This window comes from Dendropsophus ebraccatus, chromosome 4, assembly GCF_027789765.1.
Source record: "Dendropsophus ebraccatus isolate aDenEbr1 chromosome 4, aDenEbr1.pat, whole genome shotgun sequence".
Taxonomy (NCBI): Eukaryota; Metazoa; Chordata; class Amphibia; order Anura; family Hylidae; genus Dendropsophus; species Dendropsophus ebraccatus.
In genome coordinates, this window is record NC_091457.1 from 114,272,353 (window position 1) to 114,296,712 (window position 24,360).

The 24,360-nt window shown below is 43.9% G+C and overlaps 3 protein-coding genes across 5 annotated transcripts in view; all 3 read left to right on the forward strand.

Annotated features, from left to right (window-relative positions):
* The window catches only part of LOC138788672 (solute carrier family 26 member 6-like), a 30,675-nt gene extending 25,699 nt beyond the window's left edge, over positions 1-4,976 (forward strand). The window contains exons 19-22 of one of the 2 annotated variants that reach the window (XM_069966774.1): positions 376-430; positions 703-839; positions 3,808-3,912; positions 4,692-4,976. In XM_069966774.1, the coding sequence (XP_069822875.1) occupies positions 376-430; positions 703-839; positions 3,808-3,894 (279 nt within the window). In that variant the 3' untranslated portion in view covers positions 3,895-3,912; positions 4,692-4,976. The remainder of the gene's footprint in view (positions 1-375; positions 431-702; positions 840-3,807; positions 3,913-4,691) is intronic. The other variant, XM_069966775.1, reaches the window with a different exon arrangement.
* A 2,144-nt stretch (positions 4,977-7,120) lies between these two features.
* Positions 7,121-17,853, forward strand: WDR6 (WD repeat domain 6). Of its 2 annotated transcripts, none has more exons than XM_069966771.1 (7): positions 7,121-7,159; positions 8,822-8,953; positions 9,335-11,741; positions 13,259-13,357; positions 14,192-14,308; positions 14,884-14,999; positions 17,323-17,853. In XM_069966771.1, the coding sequence occupies exons 2-7, from the start codon at positions 8,872-8,874 to the stop codon at positions 17,760-17,762; spliced, it is 3,261 nt and encodes a 1,086-aa protein (XP_069822872.1). In that variant the 5' UTR covers positions 7,121-7,159; positions 8,822-8,871; the 3' UTR covers positions 17,763-17,853. The 2 variants fall into 2 exon arrangements, with proteins under 2 accessions (XP_069822872.1, XP_069822873.1); XM_069966772.1 differs by lacking the exon at positions 7,121-7,159 and adding an exon at positions 8,331-8,555.
* A 1,656-nt stretch (positions 17,854-19,509) lies between these two features.
* Positions 19,510-23,257, forward strand: LOC138789890 (uncharacterized). The gene is made up of 3 exons (XM_069968746.1): positions 19,510-20,701; positions 20,996-21,104; positions 22,746-23,257. The coding sequence occupies exons 1-3, from the start codon at positions 20,480-20,482 to the stop codon at positions 23,255-23,257; spliced, it is 843 nt and encodes a 280-aa protein (XP_069824847.1). The 5' UTR covers positions 19,510-20,479.
* The last annotated feature ends 1,103 nt before the right edge of the window (positions 23,258-24,360 follow it).

Genomic DNA, 24,360 nt, shown 5'->3' on the forward strand with positions numbered 1-24,360 from the left:
ATTAACGATGTCCTGGCAGCCCTTGTTTCATACATTACCTGTCCGGGCTGCAGGTCTTCTCCTTCTTCCTCCCGGTCCCACGCCGCAGCAGTTTCGGAGCAGGGCTGTCTGAACTGACAGACCGCTCAGTCAATCACGTTCATTCTTTGGACGGACAACAGAATCCGTCTGTGCATAGAATGGAGTCTATGACACGGGCTGAGACGCGCACACCCGCATCAGTCCGCCGGCGGGTGCAAGTTGTCGCCATTCCGCAGTGTGCACGTATCCTAACAGATAAAGAAACAATATACTTTTTATAGATGTTTTATTTTAATTTTGCCAATTATGGGTGAAGCTCTACTTCTCTAATTTTTTTTTTTTTTTTTTTTACAGATCTTTAAGCATTTTGCTGAAATTGAAGTAGACGTCTACCTGGCAGGTTGCAATGGTACAAAAGATAGGGAAATAATTATAATGTAATCTGCAATTTACAAGTCTGGCCCAGTCACCCAGGCACATTATATTATATTATGTAATAAATGGGGTTATTATTCAGCCTTTTTAGTTATAAATAACAAATTTGCTTTGTTATGCAGCAACACGGCATGGCGTATATTACAGGCATAACACAGATACGTCATTTAGGGGTCTGGAAAAGCTGCATGAGAATCCTTGTTGGTTTCTATATATAAGTACAATGGCTTATGTTTATTCCAACAGCAACAGTGATGACGGGATTTGAGAAGGGAAACTTGTTTAATGAAAATATCACCAAGTCTCAAATCTTTCCCTCTATCCATGATGCCGTAATCTATCTGACCATGGACCATGAGGGGGTCTCAATTCATGAAGCCAATGTGAGTTAAACAATGAATAAGTTTGATAAGCTGTATATATGGAGTATGTCATTACATAAAGCAGATATATTCAGCTAGTGCATTCTAATATCCCCAAGACACATTTAAAAGAGTCCCTGAAGCTGAGCTTTGTGGAGCTGTTTTCAGACTCCCAACATGCTTTACCTATTACAGTGCCATCCATGACATGGCAGATAAACTATGGTTGCAGGAGATGATCTCTGCAGGGATGAGGAACCTTCGCCCTCCAGCCAGGGCCGCATAACCAGAGGGCAAATGGTGCATGTGCACCGGGCCCACTGGTTAAAGTCACGTGACAGGCCCTGTCGACAGCCTGTGGGGGGGGCACCATTGGGATCCACAGCCCCGCCCGCTGCTGCGCTCTACACTGTTACTATGAGCACTCTCAGCAGCACTGACAGAGTGGGAGGCATTGGCTTCCTTCCTGTCAGTCACTCTTGTGGCCTCAGGCAGTGTTTTGCCTGCAGTCAAATGAGGCCGCTCTCTCCTTCTGATCCCAGTGTTTAAGTGACATCACTGGAGCGCCAGGACTGCAAGGAGAGAGAGGCCTCTCGTGACCGCAGGCCAAACACTGCCTAAGGCCACAAGAGTACAGAGAAGAGGAGACGTGCGGACCCAGGTGAGTATAAGTGTTTGGTTTTCTTTGTTATATGCTATATACAAGTGGGGGAGCACAAAGGGGGTCTATATACAAGTGGGGGAGCACACCGGGGATTTATATACAAGTGGGGGAGCACACAGGGGGTCTAAATACAAGTGGGGGAGCACAAAGGGGGTTTAAATACAAGTGAGGGAGCACACAGGGGGTCTATATACAAGTGGGGGAGCACACCGGGGATCTATATACAAATGGGAGAGCACACAGGGGGTCTAAGTAAAAGTGGGGGAGCACACAGGGGGTTTATATACAAGTGGGGGAGCACACAGGGGGTCTAAATACAAGTGGGGGAGCACACAGGGGGTCTAAATACAAGTGGGGGTGCAACAGGGGGTCTAAATACAAGTGGGGGAGCAGACAGAGGGACTAAATACAAGTGGGGGGCACACAGGGGGTCTAAATACAAGTGGGAAATCACACAGGGGGTCTATATACAAGCGGTGGAGCACACAGGGGGTCTATATACAAGTGGGTAAGCACACAGGGGGTTTATATACAAGTGGGGGAGCACACAGGGGGTCTAAATAAAAGTGGGGAAGCACACATGGTCTATATACAAGTGGGGGAGCACACAGGGGATCTATATACAAGTGGGGGAGCACACAGGGGTTCTACTGTATATACAAGGGGGAGCACAAAGGGAGTCAATAAAAAGTGGGGGAGCACACAGGGGGTCTCTATACATGTGGGGAAGCACACAGGGGGTCTATATACAAGTGGGGGAGCACACATGGGGGTCTATATACTACTGGGGTTAGGGCACAAGGGGTATATACTACTGGGGCAGCACATAGCGGTCTTTACTACTGGGCCCCTGTGCAAAAAATGTGTTTGGGCCCCCATAACCCCTTTTTCCACCTTTCTGCCTTGAAGGCGCATACATATGTATGGCCGGGTATGCGGTACATGTGCCCTGGTTTGTCAGGAGGGCCCTACAGCACAGCTGCTAGGGCCCTCTAGGACTGTACTGCAGTCTGTGCGAGCCCCAGTGTGAGACTGGGGTACCTGTAGCCACCAATAGAACTGATCATGGGGGGCACCCAAAAAAGGAACCCATCAGAAACAACATGCTGACCTGGTCTCATCCTGAACTGATGTATCTGTGGCCACAGCTGCCTGAATAATAACTATAACTCTCAGAATGCCTTACACTTATGAAGCTCTCAGAGAATGCTGGGAGTTGTAGTTTACGAGAGGACAACCCCTTGAGTTGTCTACTCATTTGTACTTCAAATCCCAGCACATCCTAAGGGCTGCAGACTGCAGTAAACGCTGGGATTTGTAGTGTTTGCAGCTGTTTTGCTTGGAGGGTCCTGGATGCATTATACACTGGATGCTGTGTGGGGGATCAAAATATATAGCTCAGAGTGTGGAAGTGACCCCAGAACAGCATTAATAGGGGATAGAACAAATGGGCTCAGGTGGGATACATGTACTGTATGTGGCTGCACAGGTGGGATACATGTACTGTATGTGGCTGCACAGGTAGGATACATGTACTGTATGTGGCTGCACAGGTGGGATACATGTACTGTATGTGGCTGCTTAGGGGGGAGATGAAAGAGAAAAACAACCATGCTGCAGGGGGGAGAGGGGCACAGATATTGACTAAAAGGTGTAAACTTACAATAAAACTTACAGCACCAGAGAGGGGGGTGGGGGCTCTGTGCTTTCTCTTACACAGTCCACCCTCTATCTTACAACTTCCAGCAGCCTGACAGACACACTGACAATAATCACTGTCAGAGCTGCTGCTATTGCTCCTCTTTACAGTCCTATCCCTGGCAGCCATAACTCTGCAGGATCCCTCCAGCCCATCATCACATGCTCTCTCTCCTCTCCTCCTCATACAAGGTATGCCAGACAGTGGAGTACAGGAGGGGGTAGCAGCAGCAGTAGTGTGCAGGAGGAGATGAGAACCAGCCCCGACCGGGCACAGCATCCAGTCACTAAAGGGGCCCCACAGGAGCATGGGGCCCACTACAGACATGTGCCATGCTGAGCTGACACTTTAGAGTCTAAGCCTGGCACGCCGCTCTATTGGCCTGGGCCCCTGTGCAGCTGAACAGGCTGCACAAGTGATAGGTCCGCCTCTGGTACATTGGGGACTGCACAGAGGGATATATAGGGATCTTACTACTATTCTGGGGCACAGAGCATACCTAATCATTAAGTGGGGGCACAGGGACACCTTACAACTATGGGGGCACAGAGGGGTGTAACTACTATATAGAGGTACAGGGGTCCTAACTACTGTATGTGTTGGAGCCTAAAATGTTTCTCTGGCAGATTCTAGAGAGAGGATTAACAGCCAGGAGAAGACTTCATGGTGGCCCACAGTGGATGGAGAGAGAGAGAAAAAGTGAAAGACTCTGATCAGAGAAGACGCCCCCTGTGAGTCGCTGGATGCAATTACACTCTGTTATAGGGTTGTAGTGATAGTGGTCATGGTGTGGCTGTATTATATAATGGTATCATTGGTGATATCTTTTTGTTTTGTTCACAGCAGCTTTGAGGCAATATGTATTAGTGTGAGGGCACTTTCAGGGCATTATACTATGTGTAGAGCACTGATTCTGATAACACTGGGTTCGGTGTGGGGGGCCCACTCTTGAGGGCATTGCATCGGGCCCACTAGTGAATTAAAATGGCCCTGCCTCCAGCTGCTGCAAAACTACAAATTCACATCATGCCTGGACAGCCAAAGTGTTAACTTTAATTGTCCAGGCATGATGAGAATTGTAGTTTTGCAACAGCTGAAGGGCCGAAGGTTCCCCATCCCTAGACTTGAGCAACACACTTGATGTAGGATCAGACTACACATAGGGGGAGATTTATCAAAGGGTGTAAAATTTAGACTGGTGCAAACTGACCACAGCAACCAATCACAGCTCAGCTTCCAGCTCTGGTGAAAGGAAAGAGGAGCTGTGATTGGTTGCTGGGGGAAGTTTGCACCAGTCTAAATTTTACACCCTTTGATAAATCTCCCCCATAGTGTTTGTAGTCTGTAACCATGGAGACTAGACACAGTGATTATAGGAACTGTATACACAAACCAGAGGGAGACTTTTCATTTTTTGGCAGACTCGCCTCTTTTTTTCTTTTTAGGGGTATTAGCTACAGTTTCTTTAACAGTTGTAAAGTCCTATGATTAACAGTCTTCTGTCTTACAGGGAGCCCCGGATACAAGATTATAATCCATATGACTGGACTGGATAGTCAAGCAAACAACCACCACTGTATGTCAGGGACATCTGCATCCTACAATGAAAGCGCCTATAATCTACAATATGTGCACTGCACTGGTCACTGGTCTTATATTACTGATAATGTTGGTGCATTAATAAATGTTAATCTTGTACACAACTATTGTGTATATCAGTCATGAATTGAACCCATTGTATGTTACACTGATGAAATGCATATGTCTGTAAATAAATTCTGTTCTTGTATCCTCACTCTTGACTATTGTTTTATGCTGGAATTACCCTACAACTTAGTGTTCAAATTTTTTCAGATTCAGAATTTTTTTTATTAAGGATTTCTTAAAGGGGATACAGAAACAAGGAGGAAGGGCACAGACCATATCAATATTGAAAACAATAACAAGGCGGTAAAAAGAGAGGGGAAGTCCCGCTACAAGCGGGGAGAACAAAGTCAACTGTGGCTTGTGGGCTCCTGAAGCTGGAGACAATCAGCAACATCAGAAGCAACCAAGCAATAAACAATGTATTCAAAATCAGTAAACTCCAAACAAAACAACACAAAAAGTCAATATGGCTATTGAAGCTCCCAAGGGAGTGTCAGATGCTAATGGCAGTAACTGCGCACCTATGGATAGAAAAGAAAGAAGAGAGAAAAGACAAATAAAAAGAAAGAAAAGGGGGGGGGGGAGAAAAGGGAGGGGAGGAACAAGAAACTACACATACTACAAGGAGGAGGAGAGTAAGGAGGGAAGGGTGAGGAAAAGAGAAAGGGGGGGGGGAATAGGTATACACGTACCTATAATAGGGGAAGTAGCAGGGATCCGAGCGCTCCGGAGAGTCCAATGAACTGTAAAAAAAGGGACTGAGCACATGTCAGTCAGTATGTGAGGGGGTGGTGAAGGGCCTGGCGGGAAAGCCGGGGGAGTGACAGAGCGGTACCCAGGGGTAGTGTTCAAATTTTAATCTCATTGGCATAAAACCAAACTCTACCACTTATTCCAACATGTTTTTGGCTTATCACTATAAATGTATGATTGAAAGGGTAGAGCCACACATAGCATATCTGCTGCAGATTTAAACACTGGGACCTCCACTGATCACTAAAACAAAGTGAGCACTGCGCATGATCAAATGTAATTCATACAGATCCCATTGGCACAGCTTTTTTGGTTGGTCTATGAGCCAATCATAGGCTATATGTTAACACTAGGAGCTGTAGTTTTAGCTGGAGGGTCAATGGATAAAGGCTACTGAATGAGAGAGCGGGGTTACAATTTACTTACATGTTATCCACGCGGATTCCATACCGTGAACTCGCCCTAATAGTTGATTTGGCATTACATTTTAAAGTTGTAGTACTCATTGTGGCCACCAGATGAGGCACTAACACCTATGTATTATTTTTGCAATAATTGTAAATTCCTGATAGGTTTTATTGTCTATTTGTAGTATAAAATAAAATGTGTTCAGATAATGGCAACAAAAGTCCAGTGCTTTTCTCTACAGCGGACATTATTCCCCTGTTATTTGCAGCCACATAGCCCAGTTCTTGATACTATGATCATCTCTTCTATAAAAGCTGCTCTAGCTGCCCTATGCATAGGATTACTATATGGCATTTCTGGGGTTTCTTCAGACTGCATGAACCACCATGGTGAACACTGCAAAAATAAAGAAATAATAATAATTACTTGTATAGCTTCAACAGATTCTGCAGCGCTTTTTCCCCTATTATTGGTGTTATTTTGTTAACTTGGCCCAAACAAACAGAAGACAGGACAAAAAAGGCATACTATACCAATACAAGCAATGGGGGGAATTTATGATGTCCAGCGTACATTTATTTTTTTAAATAATGTTTCTATTGCGCCATACTAGTAAAGCAAAAAATGAAAAAGCCAAATAAATTTGGTATGCCTGTAATTGTACTGAGCCAGAGCCCGGATTAAAAGGGATATTCCTGAGAAATATAAATATTTTTACATTCCTGTATAAAGTTAAATTACTTTTATTTAAGAAAATGTATTATTGTTTGACACGTTTTCATTGACTACCAGCAGTTAGGGGTCACACGGCTCTCTGCTGCCACCAGTGGGTGTGTCAGGAGCTGCAGGGCTTCATATGCCCTGGTCCCTGTACCATTAGATGCGGCTGGTCACCAAATCCCGATTCCATCACAGTGTACAGTCCTACCACCGTAACTACTGTGCACCCTGAATCCTACAAAGAGAAATCCATGGTCCACTCAGGTCACGTGCTCCAATACGCTCATCGCCTAGCAACGGCTTGTAGGTGATTCTTTTGTTTCTGTCAACACATATCCAATCGCGATTCCGTTTACAACGGAGGTTTCAGTATTCTGTTTCGTGATTGGGCAGGCGAGCTGACCGGAAACACGTGATAGTTTTGGGCGGAAGTGCTTCTAAGGAGCGTGTGTAAGTATGACAAGCCTGGCAGTGCGTTGCGAAACATGTCCCGGTGTTCTATTATAGAGACGGATGAGTGTATCACTGTAGTGGGGAATGTGTGGATGTAACGTCAGACAAGCTCGGGTGATGAGGACTGGTGACAGGTCACGGCAGTGCCAGCAGGTGGTCCCTACATGGAAGGCATGCTGTGACTTGTTGTCCCCACCTGCTGGACTTGTCCTAATGGCCTCTGGTATAGTACACTCTGTATCCTGCTTTGTCATCCTGTGGCTCTCCATCAGTTGTAAACTACTACTCCCAGCATGCCCTGACAGCTTAAGTTGGTCAACTGCTGCTTTAGAGATTAATAACTTTAGTAACTGACCATTAAAGGAGTAGAATCAGGCAGATTTACCATAGACCGGCATTTAAAGGGAAACTTTCAGCATGCCCAACCTGCTCTCCAGCCACCATTCTGGCTCCAGGCTGCCGCCTCCTCACAGTCAGGTCATCTTCAGCTATGGTGAAATCCTACCTAGCTGCAGGTGAGCCGGCTGTCAGTCATTTGGTGAGGAGGCGGCCCTGTTTATGGACACTATCACCCTGCCACACGTTAAAGGTGGTAATTATTTTAGTGGTTGAACAGCTAATACATGTGTCACATTTCTGACTGTATGCCACAGACGGACAACTTCATCAGCTATGAGCGGGAATAGATTTTGGCTACAATTAAGGGTGTGTTCACATGTTCAGGTTCTGCAGCAGATTTGATGCTATGTTCAGTCATTTAGACTTGCTATGTTCAGTCATTTAGATTAAATCTCCTGCTGATCCACATCATCAAATCCACTGCGATACGGTATGTGTGAAGCTACCCTAAGAGCGATTTCTGGAATAAATTAGAAGAGATTTTCTGGGCGGTGAGACGCCACACCCCTTCTCCTAAGCCCTGCCTACTTTTACACAAGTGCTTAGAGCTTTGTAGTTTTTGTACACAAGTTTTCTGGCATACATTGTATGCCAGAAACATACACCTTTACACACACACACTTGTCTTCTCTTCTCCCAGAAACAGCACCACATCTGTCCCCAGGTTCCCTGTAGTGATGCAGCTATTGACATGCACCTATAGGAGTTCGCTAGTCCCTCAAAACATAAAAGCAAGAACATGCTCTGTAAGTTTTCAAATAATTTAAATAAATAAGTCCTAATCACTGTACAGATCTTCCATTGCCACCAATTCCATGCCTTCAGGTTCCCCCAACAGTCTTTACTTTCTGGTCCTTCTGGACACGGACATGTGTCTGCTGCAGGTCACTGCATTGGCCACAGGGATCACACATCTATGTCCAGAGGGACCAGGAGGTAGAGCTAAGCAGAGGACCAAGGGAGGCATTGGATAGGCGGGAGATAAGTGAGTACGGTAAGTCTTTTTTTTCCCTCTGCATTCTGAGCTGTTCTGAGTCTCTTTAAGTGGAGCTAAGCTCTACTCAATCTATGGACAGATATGGTGCATTATTTTTTTATAATAATCCCGGCTTTAATGTACATATACTGTGACTTATGCAATCTTCTACATTAAAGAAACAACAGTCATGTGATTAGGCTGAAGCTTTGTATATATGTCAGGCTTTAGTTTGTCTAATTGATTTGAACAATCCTAATGTTGTTGTTTTTTTTTACTTCTAGACTAATGGGAAAACCTGGGGAGATCATGCTGGTGGTTTTGTGAGGTTTCTATGTGTGTGACCAAGATGGAGTCACAGCTGCTGCTGGCTCCTATTACTGCACTGGAGTTTGTGGGTGATCATCTTCTAGCTGGTAAGTTCTAGTGGATAATGGGGATAGCCCTTCCATCCAGTTCTTTAAAAAAATGTGTTTATAGGAAAGCTGGGTTAGAAAAAAATATGACTGCCATTGCAGCTCCCACAAATGTTGTCACCCTGCTGTTTCCTGAATGGAAAGGCTACCTAGTTATTCAGGAGCACCTCCCACTCCTATATTGCTGTATATCTAGACAGGGTTGTCTTTCATAGGCTCAGATAAGCTGGGTGGCAGCCTATGTGAACTGTAAAAATAGAGATACAGTTCAAAACTACATTCATCACAGACCCGTAGCTACGGACTTCCACCAAATGGCTATAATGTTTGTTTTGCTTTTTTAAATTACTAACAGCTGAATACGTGTGTTTTTTTTTCTAGGCGAAGGCCCTAACCTGAATGTTTATTGCCTAAGAAGCAGCAGTTTGAGCCCTCTGAGGATAAAGGAGAACGTCCTCGCAGGTTACACCATCCATGGGATAAAGACTTTTGGTTTAGAAGACTCAGACTCTTCTGTCTTGGGGGTTTTTGGAAGTAAGGGTCTTATTGTTCTGATTTTCAGCAGCAGAGATCAGGAAGTAAGACTGTCCAAAGTCTGTGAGCTTCAAGAGCTGCACGATTGGATATGGGACATCCAAAGGCTTGGAGATGGCCTGCTATCTACCACTTACCTTGGCATCGCTTTGGGGCACAATTCCGTCGCATATTATGACTACAGGCAGGGTAAAGTCTTAAAGGAAATTCACTGCTCCGAAAAATGTATCTTGTACTCTGCTCATTTTGTGGGAACAACCTGGGAAGAGCTTACGCTGATATCTGGGACCGTGTTCAACCAGCTTGTCATTTGGGGAATGTCTGACCAAACTAATGAAGAAGGAAGAGTAGAGCCTCGAAGAAGAATAAGCGGGCACAATGGTGTCATTTTCAGCATACATTATGAAATGCAGAAAGGTGTTCTGGCTTCAGCCTCAGATGATCGCAGCCTCAGGGTGTGGAATGTAGGCAGTCTTACTGACCGTAATCCTGACGTCCAGTGTCTTCTTGTGTTATATGGCCATCAAGCACGAGTGTGGTCAGTCAGGCTTCTTCTAGACAACATCATCAGTATCGGTGAAGACTCCGCTTGTATTGTGTGGAGCTACTGTGGTCATATCATACATAACTTTAAAGGCCACAAAGGTCGAGGGATCAGAGCTGTTGCTGTCCAAGGCGAGCTCGGTTTGGTTGCCACTGGTGGAGCAGACTCTGGAATCAGACTTTGGCAGATTAGAGAAAAATCTTCCCTATCTAGCAACCTTTTGAATTTACATTTTGATGCCTCCAACAACATTGGCGTCCTAAAGGCAATAACGTTAGCAGATACCAGTTGTCTTGTTATAATGACTGACTTGGGTTTTATATACACTTATGATTTCATTAGCAAGCAATGGACCTTTGTCCTGGAGGATGGTAACTATAAATCTTACGGTCTCCTAGAGGCGATCAGATTGGCTGATTTCCCCCTTTGTGCCATTGGTAATATAACAGGCAGTGTAAAGATTTTCTCACTTTCGTCTGCTCACACTTGCAAGGAGGTAAAGCACCATGAAGGTAAAGTACACAGCCTTACCTGGGTTTCCTCATCATCATATTTGTCTTCAGACACCTGTAGCCTGTTTTCCTCTGGTCCTAATGGAGTAATAGTTTGGACTGATGTCACATGTGTGTCTGGAAATATTACATCTGTCATAGAGAAGTGTAGGTTCCTGCTACCTAATTGCAAGCAAAGATGGCACACCGCCATAGCATTTGTGCCTGAAGAAAGTTTGATTGTGTGTGGTGACCGCAGAGGTTCATTGGTGTTATTTCCTATCAGGATTTCTGGAGCAAACAGCAAAGAAAACAATAATGACGAGTCTGTACAAAGGGCCATAAACAGCCCTCAAAGTTTTGATGGTTTGAGCCCACAAGGGCAGGAAGAGGCGGTTGATGTGCTCTTTGGCCTTCATGGCAAATTAGGTGTAACATCTGTTGTGTACCATAATGGCTTTGTGTACAGCAGCGGTCGAGATGGGTTTTATCGCCAGCTAAAGGTGGAAGGACGCCAGTTGGTCATGCTTCGCAAAGTCAAGTCTTGCAAGGGGATGGAGTGGATCGAACGTGTGTCCTTTACACCCGATGGGGACTTACACATCCTTGGTTTCCACTCTACTGACTTTGTGGTGTGGAGTACAAAAACTAATGAAAAGCTGCTTTGCATCCCTTGTGGTGGTGGACACAGGTCTTGGAGCTATAAGAAGGAAGGTTCAGAAGAAATGTTTGCCTATATCAAATCTGGTGATGTATTCACTTACCATAGCCAGCCAGCTGAAAGAATCCAGAATGTATTAAAGGAACCCTTGCATGGCAGAGAACTGACTAGCGTTAAGTATGCTGGAACAATGAAGAATTCCAGTAAAGAACTTCTTGACATCCTTATTACAGGCAGTGAAGACACCACCGTCAATATTTGGGCCTTCAGTGGAAATTCCAGACACTTGTATTGTCTTTCAACCATAAGTGACCATCTCTCTAGTGTGAAAACATTGGCTTTAGCCAGGACTATACATCAGGATGGTATCCTCTCTACTGTATTGTTCACTGCTGGAGGTAGAGCTCAGATTGAGGTTTACCAATTGGTGATTCAAGCAGATGAGGTTAAGGACAATGTTACATGCCAAGTCATTCACTTAGCCTCCCACAGACTGGATGAACACTGGGATAGAATGAAGAATAAACACAGAATGCTTAAGATGGATCCAGAAACCAGGTAACTGTCTAGTAAAGGTTGTATTATCCAAATTATGGTCTGTTATTTGCTGAGAGTATCTATCTGTTATACTAACTTTACATTATATGACTCACCTTCTCATTGTGTCATCTAGGTAGACTATTGATAAATGTGCTACAGAATGTATTACATTGACAGCCTAAAGGCCCTATTAAACGGATCAGCCGTATTCAGCTGATAATCGTCCTGTGTAATAGAAAAAAACGATCAGCCGTCTTGAACGATGTCGGCTGATCGTTGTAGTCTTTTGTCTTTCAACATAATGAAAGACAAACGACTCATACAGCAACAATCTGCTGCCGTCGCTTCGTGGAATAGGAGTGGTGGCAGCAGACCGCTGCTATATGCTATGGGCTGCCTGGACTATCTAGTGATCACTCGGGCGGCCTCTCGTACCTCCCCGCGACACCCCCCCCCCCGGCTCTCACCCGCTCACTGCCGCTGGGTGTAATAGTGGCGGCAGCGAGCAGGGGATCGATAGCGCTCATTTACTCCTCTCACTCGCCCCGTGTAATAGGGGCTTAAGTGCATGAATTCAATTAAAGGACCCCCTCCCCCATTCACCAGCCTCTAATTTCCACTTAGGTGTATATGTTGCAGTGAAATGATAGAATCAGGGATTTGATCAAATCCCGGGAAATTATGAAATGACCGGGCTGTTCCATCGTTTCCCTAGGGAATTGATCAAATTATTGACCCCTTTCAGGGAAATGATGGAATGAAGTCATCATTTTCCCCTGCGACAGATTTTGCTTACCCTATCGCCTCTCTGCTACCCCCAGCCTGTCTGCTCTGCTCCCTTTCCGCTCATTTCCCCTGCTACACGCCTCCTGCTCCCACGGCCTATCCGCTCCCTGTTCATCCCCTCCGCCATATGCCTGCCGGGAGGTGTGCCGCTCTGCTCCCCGTCCGCCCCACCCTGTGACATGGCTCCTGTTCCCCCGGCCTGTCCGCTCTGCTCCCCGTCCGCCCCTATGCCTGCCGGGAGGTGTGCCGCTCTGCTCCCCGTCTGCCTCCGGTCCCGTCCACCCCGCCGCCATATGCCTGCCGGGAGGTGTGCCACTCTGCTCTCCTGTCCGCCCAACCACCATATGTCTGCCAGGAGGTGTGCCGCTCTGCTCCACCGTCCGCCTCTGCCGCCATACATAGAGCCGGGTGACTGCTCGATCGTTCATTCCATCACTTCCCTAAAAGGGATCAGTGATTTGATCAAATCCCTAGGGAATTCTATCATTTCACTGCAACATATATGTCTACATGGATCATTTTAAAGGGGTAAAAGGGGTATTCTCGTCTCATAAGTGATAGTATATTATCCCATCATTCTCTACATTAGTGGGGGTCCCAGAGGTTGAATCCCTACTGATCATAAAGTGATGGCTAATCCTAGTGATATGCCATTTGTTTATATGCCTCATTCTCATTAATAATAACATCGTTTTTTGTTTTATTTATTTATTTTATTTTATGGAATTCTATTGTCTTGTTTTTTTTAGATACCTGTCAATCACTACAGTAGATGAGATTCCAGAGAGCATGAAACCTGTGTCCTCCTGCGTATATCTTGCTGCTGCTTGCAGTGATGGATCTGTAAGGTGAGTATGCATCTGAACCATAATAATTGATCAATGAGATCATAAAAATTATTGAATACACAAAGTGCACCCAGTCACTTTAAAAAAACTTTTCACATGACTGTAATGTCTGGCCCATTCTAAGGATCAGTCTGGTTCTGAATACCCAGACCCCACCGGTTGAACCTTTGGTCATTTCTACAGCATTGCAAATGTTTTTTTTTTTTTACATTAGAGTAAGTTACAGTGCTCATTTAAAGGGTGTATTCCATCCGACTAACCATTTAAAGTGATATTGTCACCCCCTTACTCTATGTGCGATTCTCTGCATCATCCACAATTTTAGATGCTGTACATTCAATATATTCCTGTATAACACACACTTGTCTGTATCTTTATTTCCTCAGTGGCCTCACCTAGACGGAGATTCATACCACTTGTGCCCCCTCTCCCCAGCAGGGAGATGGCCTAACTGCCATGAAGCCCCGCCTAGGTGACACTGCCCACCAATGAAATGAAGCGAGAGTAAGGGGGATGACAGTATGAATTTAAAAAGTGCCTGATCACCAGTAGCAGGAGATTACCAAGAAGGCAAATTTGTTAATCTTTGTGAAATAGAAAAAGGTCTGTAGCAACCAATCACAGCTCAGCTTTCTTTTTACCGATTACTATGGGCAAATTATACCTGTTTTATGTTTTGACACAGAGGCCTGATGCCAGAAAATCGGATGTTGTGTATATAACCCTTCAGATTGGAGGCAAGGGGGTATCTACCATTTGTGGCAGTAAACCTGTGTTCTATTAGACTGTTCATATTGTGTCTTGGTTAACCTAATGTTTTTTATGTTTTTGCAGATTCTTTGTCATGAATGAAAGTTCTCAACAGATGATATTGGTAGCTGAGTCTTTTTACCACCAACGATGTGTACTGAAAGTAGAGACATTTGTCCATACTTCTGGCAGCAATACAAGGTAATAGTTTAGAAAAATATTTTATGTCACAGTCAGAATATTTCACTATCATAATTAGAAAAAGATAGCAGTTTTCCATTAGAGACGGCACCACTCCTGTTCTCAGTTTGTGTGTAGTATTACATAGCAATTCTATTGATGTGAATAGGGTGAAGTTGTAATACCACACACACAACCTGAGGACAGTTGTGGTGCTGTTTTCATAAGGGAGCAAAAGGTATTTTAATTACATACCATTTATCCCTTTTATAGAAAAAAAATCTCCAGTAATTTTCCAGAGTTTTCTTCCTTTGTCAAGTTACTACATAGAATGGAACTCTGTGGAGCTATCACTGCAGACCTAGGCAAATTTGACATTCCCCTGTGGGACATGTCATGACAGCCATATTGATTATCACTCCTAGAAATGCATATGATTAAAAAATCCTCAGTTCCATTATGTTGACCCCACCTAAAAGGATTCCCTTCTGTGACTCCACTGATGCATGTGAGATCAAGAGGATGCCACAAGGATTCATGTATAGGTATCATTAATATAGCTGACAATGGATGAATATATTTCCCCTCTATCTTAGAGTTATGCTGTGCAGCGCAGCTACCGATGGTTGCATTGCATTTTGGGATGTATCTGGAACAATATCCTGTGCTGAAATGAAGCTGGAAAATTGGAATACAGATTGTGCTGTGCAGGGTGAGTATCTGTTTTCTGTAATTCAAAGTATTTCATTTGTGGTCATCACTAAACACTGGACTCCTGCAGGCTGTAAAGCTGTAAATTATACAGTAGCAAATGAAGTCACTTAAAGTGACACTGTCACCTCTTTTTTTGCATTCTGACATCTCTACACAGGTGTAAAGGGTAAATTTGGCGGTTTTCATACCCTATTTTATATCATACGTCATGGTGCTTGTTCAAGTAAAAAGTGATCTTTTATCGACTGCAGATTGTGCTAAGTGGGCGGGGCCTCGCGACATTAGCGGCACTTAGCCATGCCCACAACGCCACTGTTGGCCCCGCCCCCTAGCCTGCCATTGGGACAGGCTGGCCTAAAGGTCTAGGCCCCACCCCCTCTAGGCCGGCCCACCAATGGACGTCAGGGGGCGTGGGCAACAGTGGTGGTATGGGCGTGGCTAAGTGGTGCTAATGTTGCGAGGCCCCGCCCACTTAACACAATCTGCAGTCGATAAAAGATCACTTTTTACTTGAACGAGCACCATGACGTATGATATAAAATAAGGTATGATTAGGTACGCTAAATTTACCCTTTACACCTGTGTAGAGATGTCAGAATGCACAAAGCCCTATTCCAGCCCCTATTCCACGGAGCAACTTTGAGGACCAAACGAGCGCTATTAGCGCTCATTTGCTCCTCGTTCCCTGCTCGCTGCCGCCGCTATTGCACACGAGCCCTGGGGCTGCATCAGACTTCTTAAGCCACTGGTAATCAAATGCAGAGAGTTTGGGTTCATACATTTCTAGGTGGAATAACCTAGGACCCTCACAATGCAGAGTTCCAAGAAAGGATGCTCTAAAATTGTTTTGTAAATGATACGTGTATTTACCACAATTGACATGTCAGGATAGGTAAAAAAAAGTAGTTTGTGTGACTCTGTGGTGAAGGGCATTGTCCGCCGGAGAGGGCAGTTTGTAAGGCGTTGGTCTTAAGAAGTGTTATTCTAGTTGAGGAGGCAGTGAGAGCACATTAAAACTTGCATGCATTGAAGAGGCTCATTACAGATTTATTAAGTGCTGAGTGATTTCCCTGGGGTTAGAACAATAGAGATCATTTGATCCATGATACATAAACAACATATGGCTATTATTATAAGGAGGGTTCTGTGCATCCAGCGTGTCCTCTAATATTTTTCTAATTTTAAAAATAAAGTTTTAAAAGTAAACAATTTATCAAATATAGTAAATAATTTATCAAATATAATAAATTTGTCCCATCTCCAGAAGTATAACATTGATGCTCCTGGTCACCAATACATATTATGTAAGCGGGCCTCCAGCTATCAGGCTTTATTTGTAGTATCGGTCTCCTTTTATCGAGCAAAGATCCTTTTAGGTCCCTTCAAACAGCAGGGCCATAGTGTGACTTAAACCACTTCGCCTTCTTTAGTATATCTCTTATCCTGGGGTATTTGTGCTGGCCACTGCTACATACCACAAGTGTATGCAGAACAGTGGGTGTCCACATTGTTTTCTGCAGGAGCTCTGGGGTAGTCACTCACCAGCTGCTGCATTTGTTGCCAGGAGTAAGCTCCCATATAGTTGTGTGCTGCCTAACTTAATTTATTCTATTGGGAAATGTCCTCCTAATACATAATTAAAATGGGACACTTTGGCCAATACCACAGTAGACCAATTTGCTGAAGAAAAATCTGCAAGAAACCCACCTGAAAGTCTGGTGTGGATTTGGTGGCGATTTTACCTCACCCATTGATTTCAATCCCTGACTTTCTGTAAGAAAAATGAAAGTATGTGACTTATCTTCAACCTCAGCGCCGTTCCTGCCCTGTTTGTAGTTTAACTGCATCCAGTAAGGCCGTTTAGATCACTGGGGGCAGGGCTGCCACCTCCAGGGCATCGGCTCGCCCACTTCACTGATAATAATTAGAAGTGACTGGCCGGCTGGGGGTGGACCAGTCCTCTGGGGGCAGTAGTCCAGTCTCCAGTGCTCTAAACGGCCTTACCGGATGCAGAATTACACTACAAACAGCACAGGAGCGGAGCTGACGATAAAGGTAACACACATACCATGTGCACATAAGGCAGATTTCAGCAGGTTAGATTTGTCATTAAGTCCTTGCAAAACTGAACTAGTGCATCATGTGAAATACAGGTCCAGAGGGGTGAAGCATGACACAGAGATAAAAAAAAATCAGTTTAATGCTTCATCCACTGCTGTTCCTTTACGTTATTAAAATAAAATATATGTTACATTAAGGACAAAACTAATCAGAAATAAAGAATGGATAATAAAAACGAATGAGACTTCTGTTCCTTACAGATCTGGGACCTGTTTGCTTTACCGTCTCCACTCATCAGTGTGGGATCAACAGTCTCTGTGTCCGGATGACAAAGGATGGACAATACCTGGTTGCCAGTGGAGGAGATGATAATTCTATCAGTGTGCGTTGGTTAATATTGGACGGTTCTTCTCAGGATGATCAAAGAGGAAATTTCCAAATTGTACGGTCAGCCTCTGCTAACTCTGCTCATGCCGCACATGTTACCGGCCTGCGCATCCTCCAAGATGACCTGTTAGTATCTGCCTCTGTGGATCAGCGTCTAACTTTATGGAATCTAGGCGACAACAGACTTCAGCATGTGGTCACCAGATTCTGTCACGTAGCTGACGTGTCTGAGCTAGACTGTTGGACATGTGATAAAGGGCATCTGTGTGTGCTCTGTGGACAAGGCCTGGAGATTGTGAAGTGCGAACATTAGATGTCCCTGAATAATTGCTGTTAATATTTTGATTTTAATGAGATATATTTGTACATTAAACTGACCTTCAAGAGCAAGGCCATTCACATTATAGTAGTTATATTCTTGTACATAGGAGCAGTATTATAGTAGTTATATTCTTGTACATAGGGGGTAGTATTATAGTAGTTATATTCTTGTACATAGTGGCAGTATTATAGTTGTTATATTCATGTGTATAGGGGGCAGTATTTAAGTAGTTATAACCAACTAGAGACAGTAGGGTCCGGCACCACACTAGCCAGTCTGAGGTACTGCAGGATAAGGCATGTGTAGTGTGACAGTCCAGCAATATCAATCACGGTATACCCACGGGGTGCGCTAGAGTCCAAGACAATATGCAAAACATCAGTAGATACGGTAGAGCGCACTCACCATGTAACTTGTAGATGTGATACTTTATTTCATGTAGATATCCATACAAACATAGGGGAGGTAGTGCAGATCGATTTTTTTTATTATAGTAGTTATATTTTTGTACATAGGGGGCAGTATTATAGTAGATATATTCTTGTACATCTGGCACCAAACGTCTATAGATGCCGCATTATAGAGTACTGGTATGCTCAAGCCGGGCAGTCCTTATGAATGGAAGTAGCCCTGGCAGGATGCACGGACTAGAGAGAAGCATACATTTGTAGGAACAGAAAAATAAATTACGGCACTCACTGCTTCTTGAATGCAATTGTACGGACATGGAGAGAAGGAGAAGGAGCTGCTGCACCTTACACACCTATGGCTGACACTAATGCCACTTGGCTACATTTAAAAACCAACGCCAGGATGTTGGTATATAATTTGATCAAACCATATTGCCTCATGTACCACCTGCAGGTCTCCTGGCTCACAGGAGTCCCTACACTAACGCAACACTGTGTCGGTCAGCGACCACTAACCCCGCAAAGCGAGCGCTAGCAGGGAAAGGAGGCCATAGAATGGCCCTGCAACCCCACTGTCACAGGACCAAACCCCAAGGCCCCCCCCCCAAACCCAGAAGGCACCGCCGGCGGAAAAAGCTGCCACCAAGCAACACAAGTGTGAACAAGCAGGGTTGGTGGTCGCTGACCATCACAGTGTTGAGTTAGTGTAGGGACTCATGTGAACCAGGGGACCAGCACGTGATACATGAGGCAATATGGTTTGATCAAATTATATACCAACATCCTGGCGTTGGTTTTTAAATGTAGCCGAGAGGCATTAGTGCAGCCATAGGCGTGAGGTGCAGCGGCTCCTTTCTCTTTTTGTCCGTACTTTATTCCGATGTAGTTATGACAGGGAGGAAATGGATTGGGGTGCATGACGTGACTCCTGTGGTGATGGCTGTTCCAGGCACTGAAGGGCCCCCCCCTACCATGTAACTACATTGGAATAATGAAATAGTATTGCCTGCATCCAAGAAGCGGTGAGTGCCGGATTTTGTTTCTCCACTGTTCCTATTATAGTAGTTATATTCTTGTACTGCACATAGAGGGCAGTATTATAGCAATCATATTCTTGTACATAGGGGCAGTATTATAGCAATCATATTCTTGTACATAGGGGCAGTATTATAGGAGTTATATTCCTGCACATAGGAGCACTATTATAGTAGCTATATTCTTGTACATAGGGGGCAGTATTATAGTAGTTATATTCTTGTACATTGGATCAGTATTATAGTAGTTATATTCATGTATAGGGGGCAGTATTATAGATGTTATATTCTTGTGTATAGGGGGCAGTATTATAGTAGTGAATGAATAAGTAGAACAACAAGCTCCAGCACTCACCGGGACTTTAAAACTTGGCTTTAGGCTTTATTCCAACATAGGATGCAGGTAGGGGATGGTGTAGGGTGCAGGGCGTATCTCCTTAGGCTACAGCCCTTTCAAGTGTTGCCACTTGCCTTCTGGCCTAGAGTACTATCACTCCATTATAGAAGGTATATTCTTGTACATATGGGGGATGTATTATTATAGTATAGTTTTGTACATAGGAGCAAAACAGGATTTAAATAAAGCCATAATACTAACTTATGAAATCACCCATTAATATAATGTGTTTAACCATGACCAGCCACTATACTTCCCACTTTAGAAAATCAACCTATACATTTATTTCAGCCATTTGATATGGCTCTTGATGATAATATTGGCATTCAAAAGTGTGAAGACAAATTTTAGGTAATTGGGAATTCCAAGCACTCCAGTGCTAAAACTAAAGGACATTTTGAATTAACAGAATGTTATAGTAGTCCATTCATACCTTATTCAGATATGCCACATATGGGAGAGTTCAGAGAGACATGTATATGTCCTACTCTGATGTTATATGAGCAAGGTCTTGAGCAGCTTTGTCTTTGTATCTTGCTCTAAATATGATCCTCTGGTTCCCATTCACTGCCTGTTGTTCTCTTGACAGGTTTCATAACAGATACAAATGTGCATTGCCATTGCCTATCTGAATTATTGAGTATTTGCCACCCATGAAAGCCTAATCCACTCCCAACCCAAGAGTCTTAATGAATAATTTATCTGAGCCCTCAGCAGGAACCTCCATGGTTCACCAGTGACACTTCAACAATGAACTTGGATACCCATCCATGCAGAGCTTTGGACAAAGGAAAATCATTCTTCACAATAACCAGAAATGTTAGTTTGTTTGTACGAGTCTACTGAAGACCAGAAGCAGCTTCTGCAATGCACCAGAACAGTGGTCCCAAGAAAGGGAGGTCAGCTAGAGGGACCACTAAGAGGGTGACTGTAATGGTACCGGATCATGGGGCTGCAGCTGGTACACGTGTGGAATCAGCGATCCCCAGGCTCTGTCAAAAAACAGAAGACCCTACAGCTTTGTCTCCAAAATTGCAGAGTGACTGGAACAGCAACAGAAGAACTCGGCAGAACAACTCTCTACAGAAAGTAAGTGAATTTTTTTTAGGATGTCATTTAATAGATAGGGGGTGTTGAAATGGAAATGTCCATCTTTTTCTGCGTCTTGGAGGAAAAACAGGGTGACAGCCAATATGGCTACCCTTACAGTGAGTGTCACCCAGATACCCCCAATATTTGGGTTGAATAGTCCGAATGACATAGTAGCAGTGGAATGGTATAGTCTATATAAAGTAATTCAACATCTCCCTCTCCCCTTACTCCACTGATATAGAATATTCTCATTGTCAGTTTAGCTATGTTGTGGTTATTTTTCCATTTCAGATACCAGCTGACGCCAGATGCCCGGACAACACATTAACTGAACGGGTGGCTGAGAAGGGAAACCTATCTGCTTTGCCGTTGATCAGGAAAGGGGCAGGAAAGGTCACAGGTATGAGTTGAACGAGAGCCATATGAGTAGGGCGGGCATCTCAGTCTATGCCATGCTTCCCTGGAGAGGTGTTGTGCTCATAAATGCAGGTGGTGGGTGCATGGAAATGTATCAAGTCAACCCTGGCTATATGCCACTATCAAAGGCTTGTCTACCTCCACACATAAGTGGGTTTAAGCTGTTTGAGGGTGTGCCAACTTTAATCTTCCATCTGCTGCATAAGGAAATCACTGGCGTTAGTCAACCTCCAAAACAAGGTCAGATAATGAGAGGTGTGCGCCCATTACAAAAACCTGGCTTCAGCTGCACTTGGCATATTACGGTACGTGTTAGTCTTGCCCCACAGTGCGATGGTTTTCAGATTATATGTCAGGGGCGTTACCTGCGCGTCTACTCTCATTACAAGGGAATCAACTAAAAATACATGAAAGGTGCCTACACCTGATGCCAGGTTTATAGTCTAATATACACATATCAAATCCACGTGTAGCCACCTGCTCCTTTTTATCACTACTCGTCATGGCGGAGGCGTTAATAAACATGCTGCCGGTGTCAGGTGTCTAAAATAATTCAGTATTGTAAATGCAGAGTTAGTCACAGGTTAATAGTGACTGGTACAAGAAACTTTAGTCATTTCTGATATTTATTTTTATTCTGTGGCAACAGAACATAATTACACAATTCTTCTGGCCTGGAAATAAATCCTATAAATATGTTTACCTGTTATTAAGCTGTCTTGATCCAGTCTAGAAAGCAAATGTAAGATTCAGCATTTTTTTTGAACAGTCACCAATATGGAGAAGTGGAAACCCAAGTATAAATTAAATATAATACTTAAAGGAGAAGTCTTACCAAAAATTTTATTAAAGTATTGTATTGCCCTCCAAAAGTTATACAAATCACCAATATACACTTATTACGGGAAATGCTTATAAAGTTCTTTTTTCCCTGCACCTACTACTGCATCAAGGCTTCATTTCCTGGATAAAATGGTGATGTCACACCCCGACTCCCAAAGCTGTGCGGGCTGTGGCTGCTGGAGAGGATGACGGCAGAGGGATGCTCAGTGTCCCTCCAGTGCCCTGTGTCCCTCAGTGTCCCGCTGCCATCATCCTCTCCAGCAGCCACAGCCCGCACAGCTCTGAGTCGGGTCGTGACATCACCATTTTATCCAGGAAGTAAAGCCTTGATGCAGTAGTAAGTGCAGGGAAAAAAGCACTTTATAAGCATTTCCTTAAATAAGTGTATATTGGTGATTGGTATAACTTTTGGGGGGCAATACAATACTTTAATAAAAATTTTCACCAGACTTCTCCTTTAATGTCAGATTTGCTGGCTACAAAGCCATTGTTAAATATCACTGTCAATTATAACAGCTACTTGCAGGCGAATTATTTAAGTAATGAATTATCCTACTTCGAATAAGGCTTAACTTGGTCCTGTTGTGTGCAAAGCTGAAGCATCTGGCTGGATGGCCACTCATATGGTTATTTAGCCTTGAGGCCGGTCATGTGGTTTGTAATACAGTAGTGCCCAAAGATTTAGTCTGCCTATAAATAGGATCTTATATAATAAAGGAGGAGGTATCACTATGCTGACCAGTTATTGTTTGTCCTGAGCTAATATTATTTTATACTCCAGCTCTTAATATCCGAAGTACTGCTAAGAATACAGACCTTCCTCCATCTCAAAAGGCTTCACAGACCAGGGGAAAGCAAAAGCCTCAGCCCATCCTTGCCAGTGATGTGACACCATGGGTAAGAGCATCTCCTTCTGAGACATCGCTGACATGTCTCCTTCACAGCATCCCATCTCCAAAGACGTTACCTGTCAATATGTCTGACTGCCACCAAAGTCAGAAAGACGATGCCAAGAAGGACATCTATAATGTGAATGAAAGTCCTCCTGAACAACCACCATCAAAAGACAAAGCTAATGTCAAAGCTAAACTCAGGGGCAGAACAGGCGTGACCAAGAGACGGTCCTTTCATAAATTCTATAATATGAAATTACCTCCAGTCCCTGCAGTGACCGAGCTCAACTTCAGCCGTAACTTTAGCTTTTCATTTTTTGAGTTGCCTCAACACCAGAGTCCCCAGCACTGGCTCCAGCGGCAGAAATATGTATATATGCTGATGAGACAGCTGCAATAAACGGCCATTTTTAGCAATAAATTTAAACAGAGTTTAACTATTTTTTTTTAAACATAGGGCAGAGGAATATTGTAATTGTATACTAGAGATGAGATTGATAGAGTTGTAATAGCGGCTGTGTGACAAACACACAGCCGAATATGATGATACTTAAAGGGGAAGTCCCATGCAACAGAAAAAATACCGAAAATAATAAACAATGTTAATTTACCCGTCCTGTTCACATCCACCAGTGACCTGCAGTTCTCTTAGCTGCAACATCACGACCCCGGCTGAGTGGTTGCCCGCTCAGCCAGTGACTTTCTGAGCAGGCAATCACTCAGCCAGGATGTGCCGTTGTAGCTAGAAGAGCCAGGTACGTGCCATACCTGGTTTCCAGCTGCAGATGACATCCGGTGGCGTTCAGCAGGACGCTGGAGCGGCGTAACGGAGGTGTGAGGAGGGGTGAGTTTACTTGTTTATTATTTTGTCACCCCCCTTCCTCTAAAGCAGTCTGGTACATGCACGGTATATTAAACAATATCTGCTGCAAGAGTAAAACCACAGTACACATCTGTGTTATAACAACACACTTAATTATTATCTTTAATATAAAGTACATTGCACCAGTCAAAAGGTAAAAATTTGATGACAACATCAATATGTATATATATATATATATATATATATATATATATATATATATACACACACACACACATTTTTTATATATATATAATTAATTAATTATTAATATTAATATAAATATATATATATATATATATATATATATATATATATATATATATATATATATATATTCTTCCAAGATTGCCAAATATGTCCATTTGCTGCTCCTTAAAGAGGACCTGTTACCCCCCGTGCTGGGGTGACAGGCTCCTGACCCCCTGTTACAGCCCCCTATACTCACCTGATCCCGCCGGGTCCCGCTTCCTGATCCGGTCGGGTCATGTAGATATCAGCGCCCGAAGCCCGGTGCGCGCGCTCACAGGAGAGTCCGATGCCCATAGAGAATGACGGAGCATCGGACTCCTCATTCATTCTCTATGGGCATCGGACTCTCCTGTGAGCGCGCGCGCGCCGGGCTTCGGGCGCTGATATCT

Excerpts from the sequence above, each read along its gene's own strand:
- WDR6 (XM_069966771.1), top strand. The coding sequence starts at position 8,872 with ATGTGTGTGACCAAGATGGAGTCACAGCTGCTGCTGGCTCCTATTACT. Across the intron at positions 8,954-9,334 it reads GGGTGATCATCTTCTAGCTG|GCGAAGGCCCTAACCTGAAT; the intron begins GTAAGTTCTAGT and ends TTTTTTTTCTAG. Across the intron at positions 15,000-17,322 it reads TACAGATTGTGCTGTGCAGG|ATCTGGGACCTGTTTGCTTT; the intron begins GTGAGTATCTGT and ends TGTTCCTTACAG.
- LOC138789890 (XM_069968746.1), top strand. The coding sequence starts at position 20,480 with ATGCACCAGAACAGTGGTCCCAAGAAAGGGAGGTCAGCTAGAGGGACC. Across the intron at positions 20,702-20,995 it reads AGAACAACTCTCTACAGAAA|ATACCAGCTGACGCCAGATG; the intron begins GTAAGTGAATTT and ends TTTCCATTTCAG. Across the intron at positions 21,105-22,745 it reads AGGGGCAGGAAAGGTCACAG|CTCTTAATATCCGAAGTACT; the intron begins GTATGAGTTGAA and ends TTTATACTCCAG.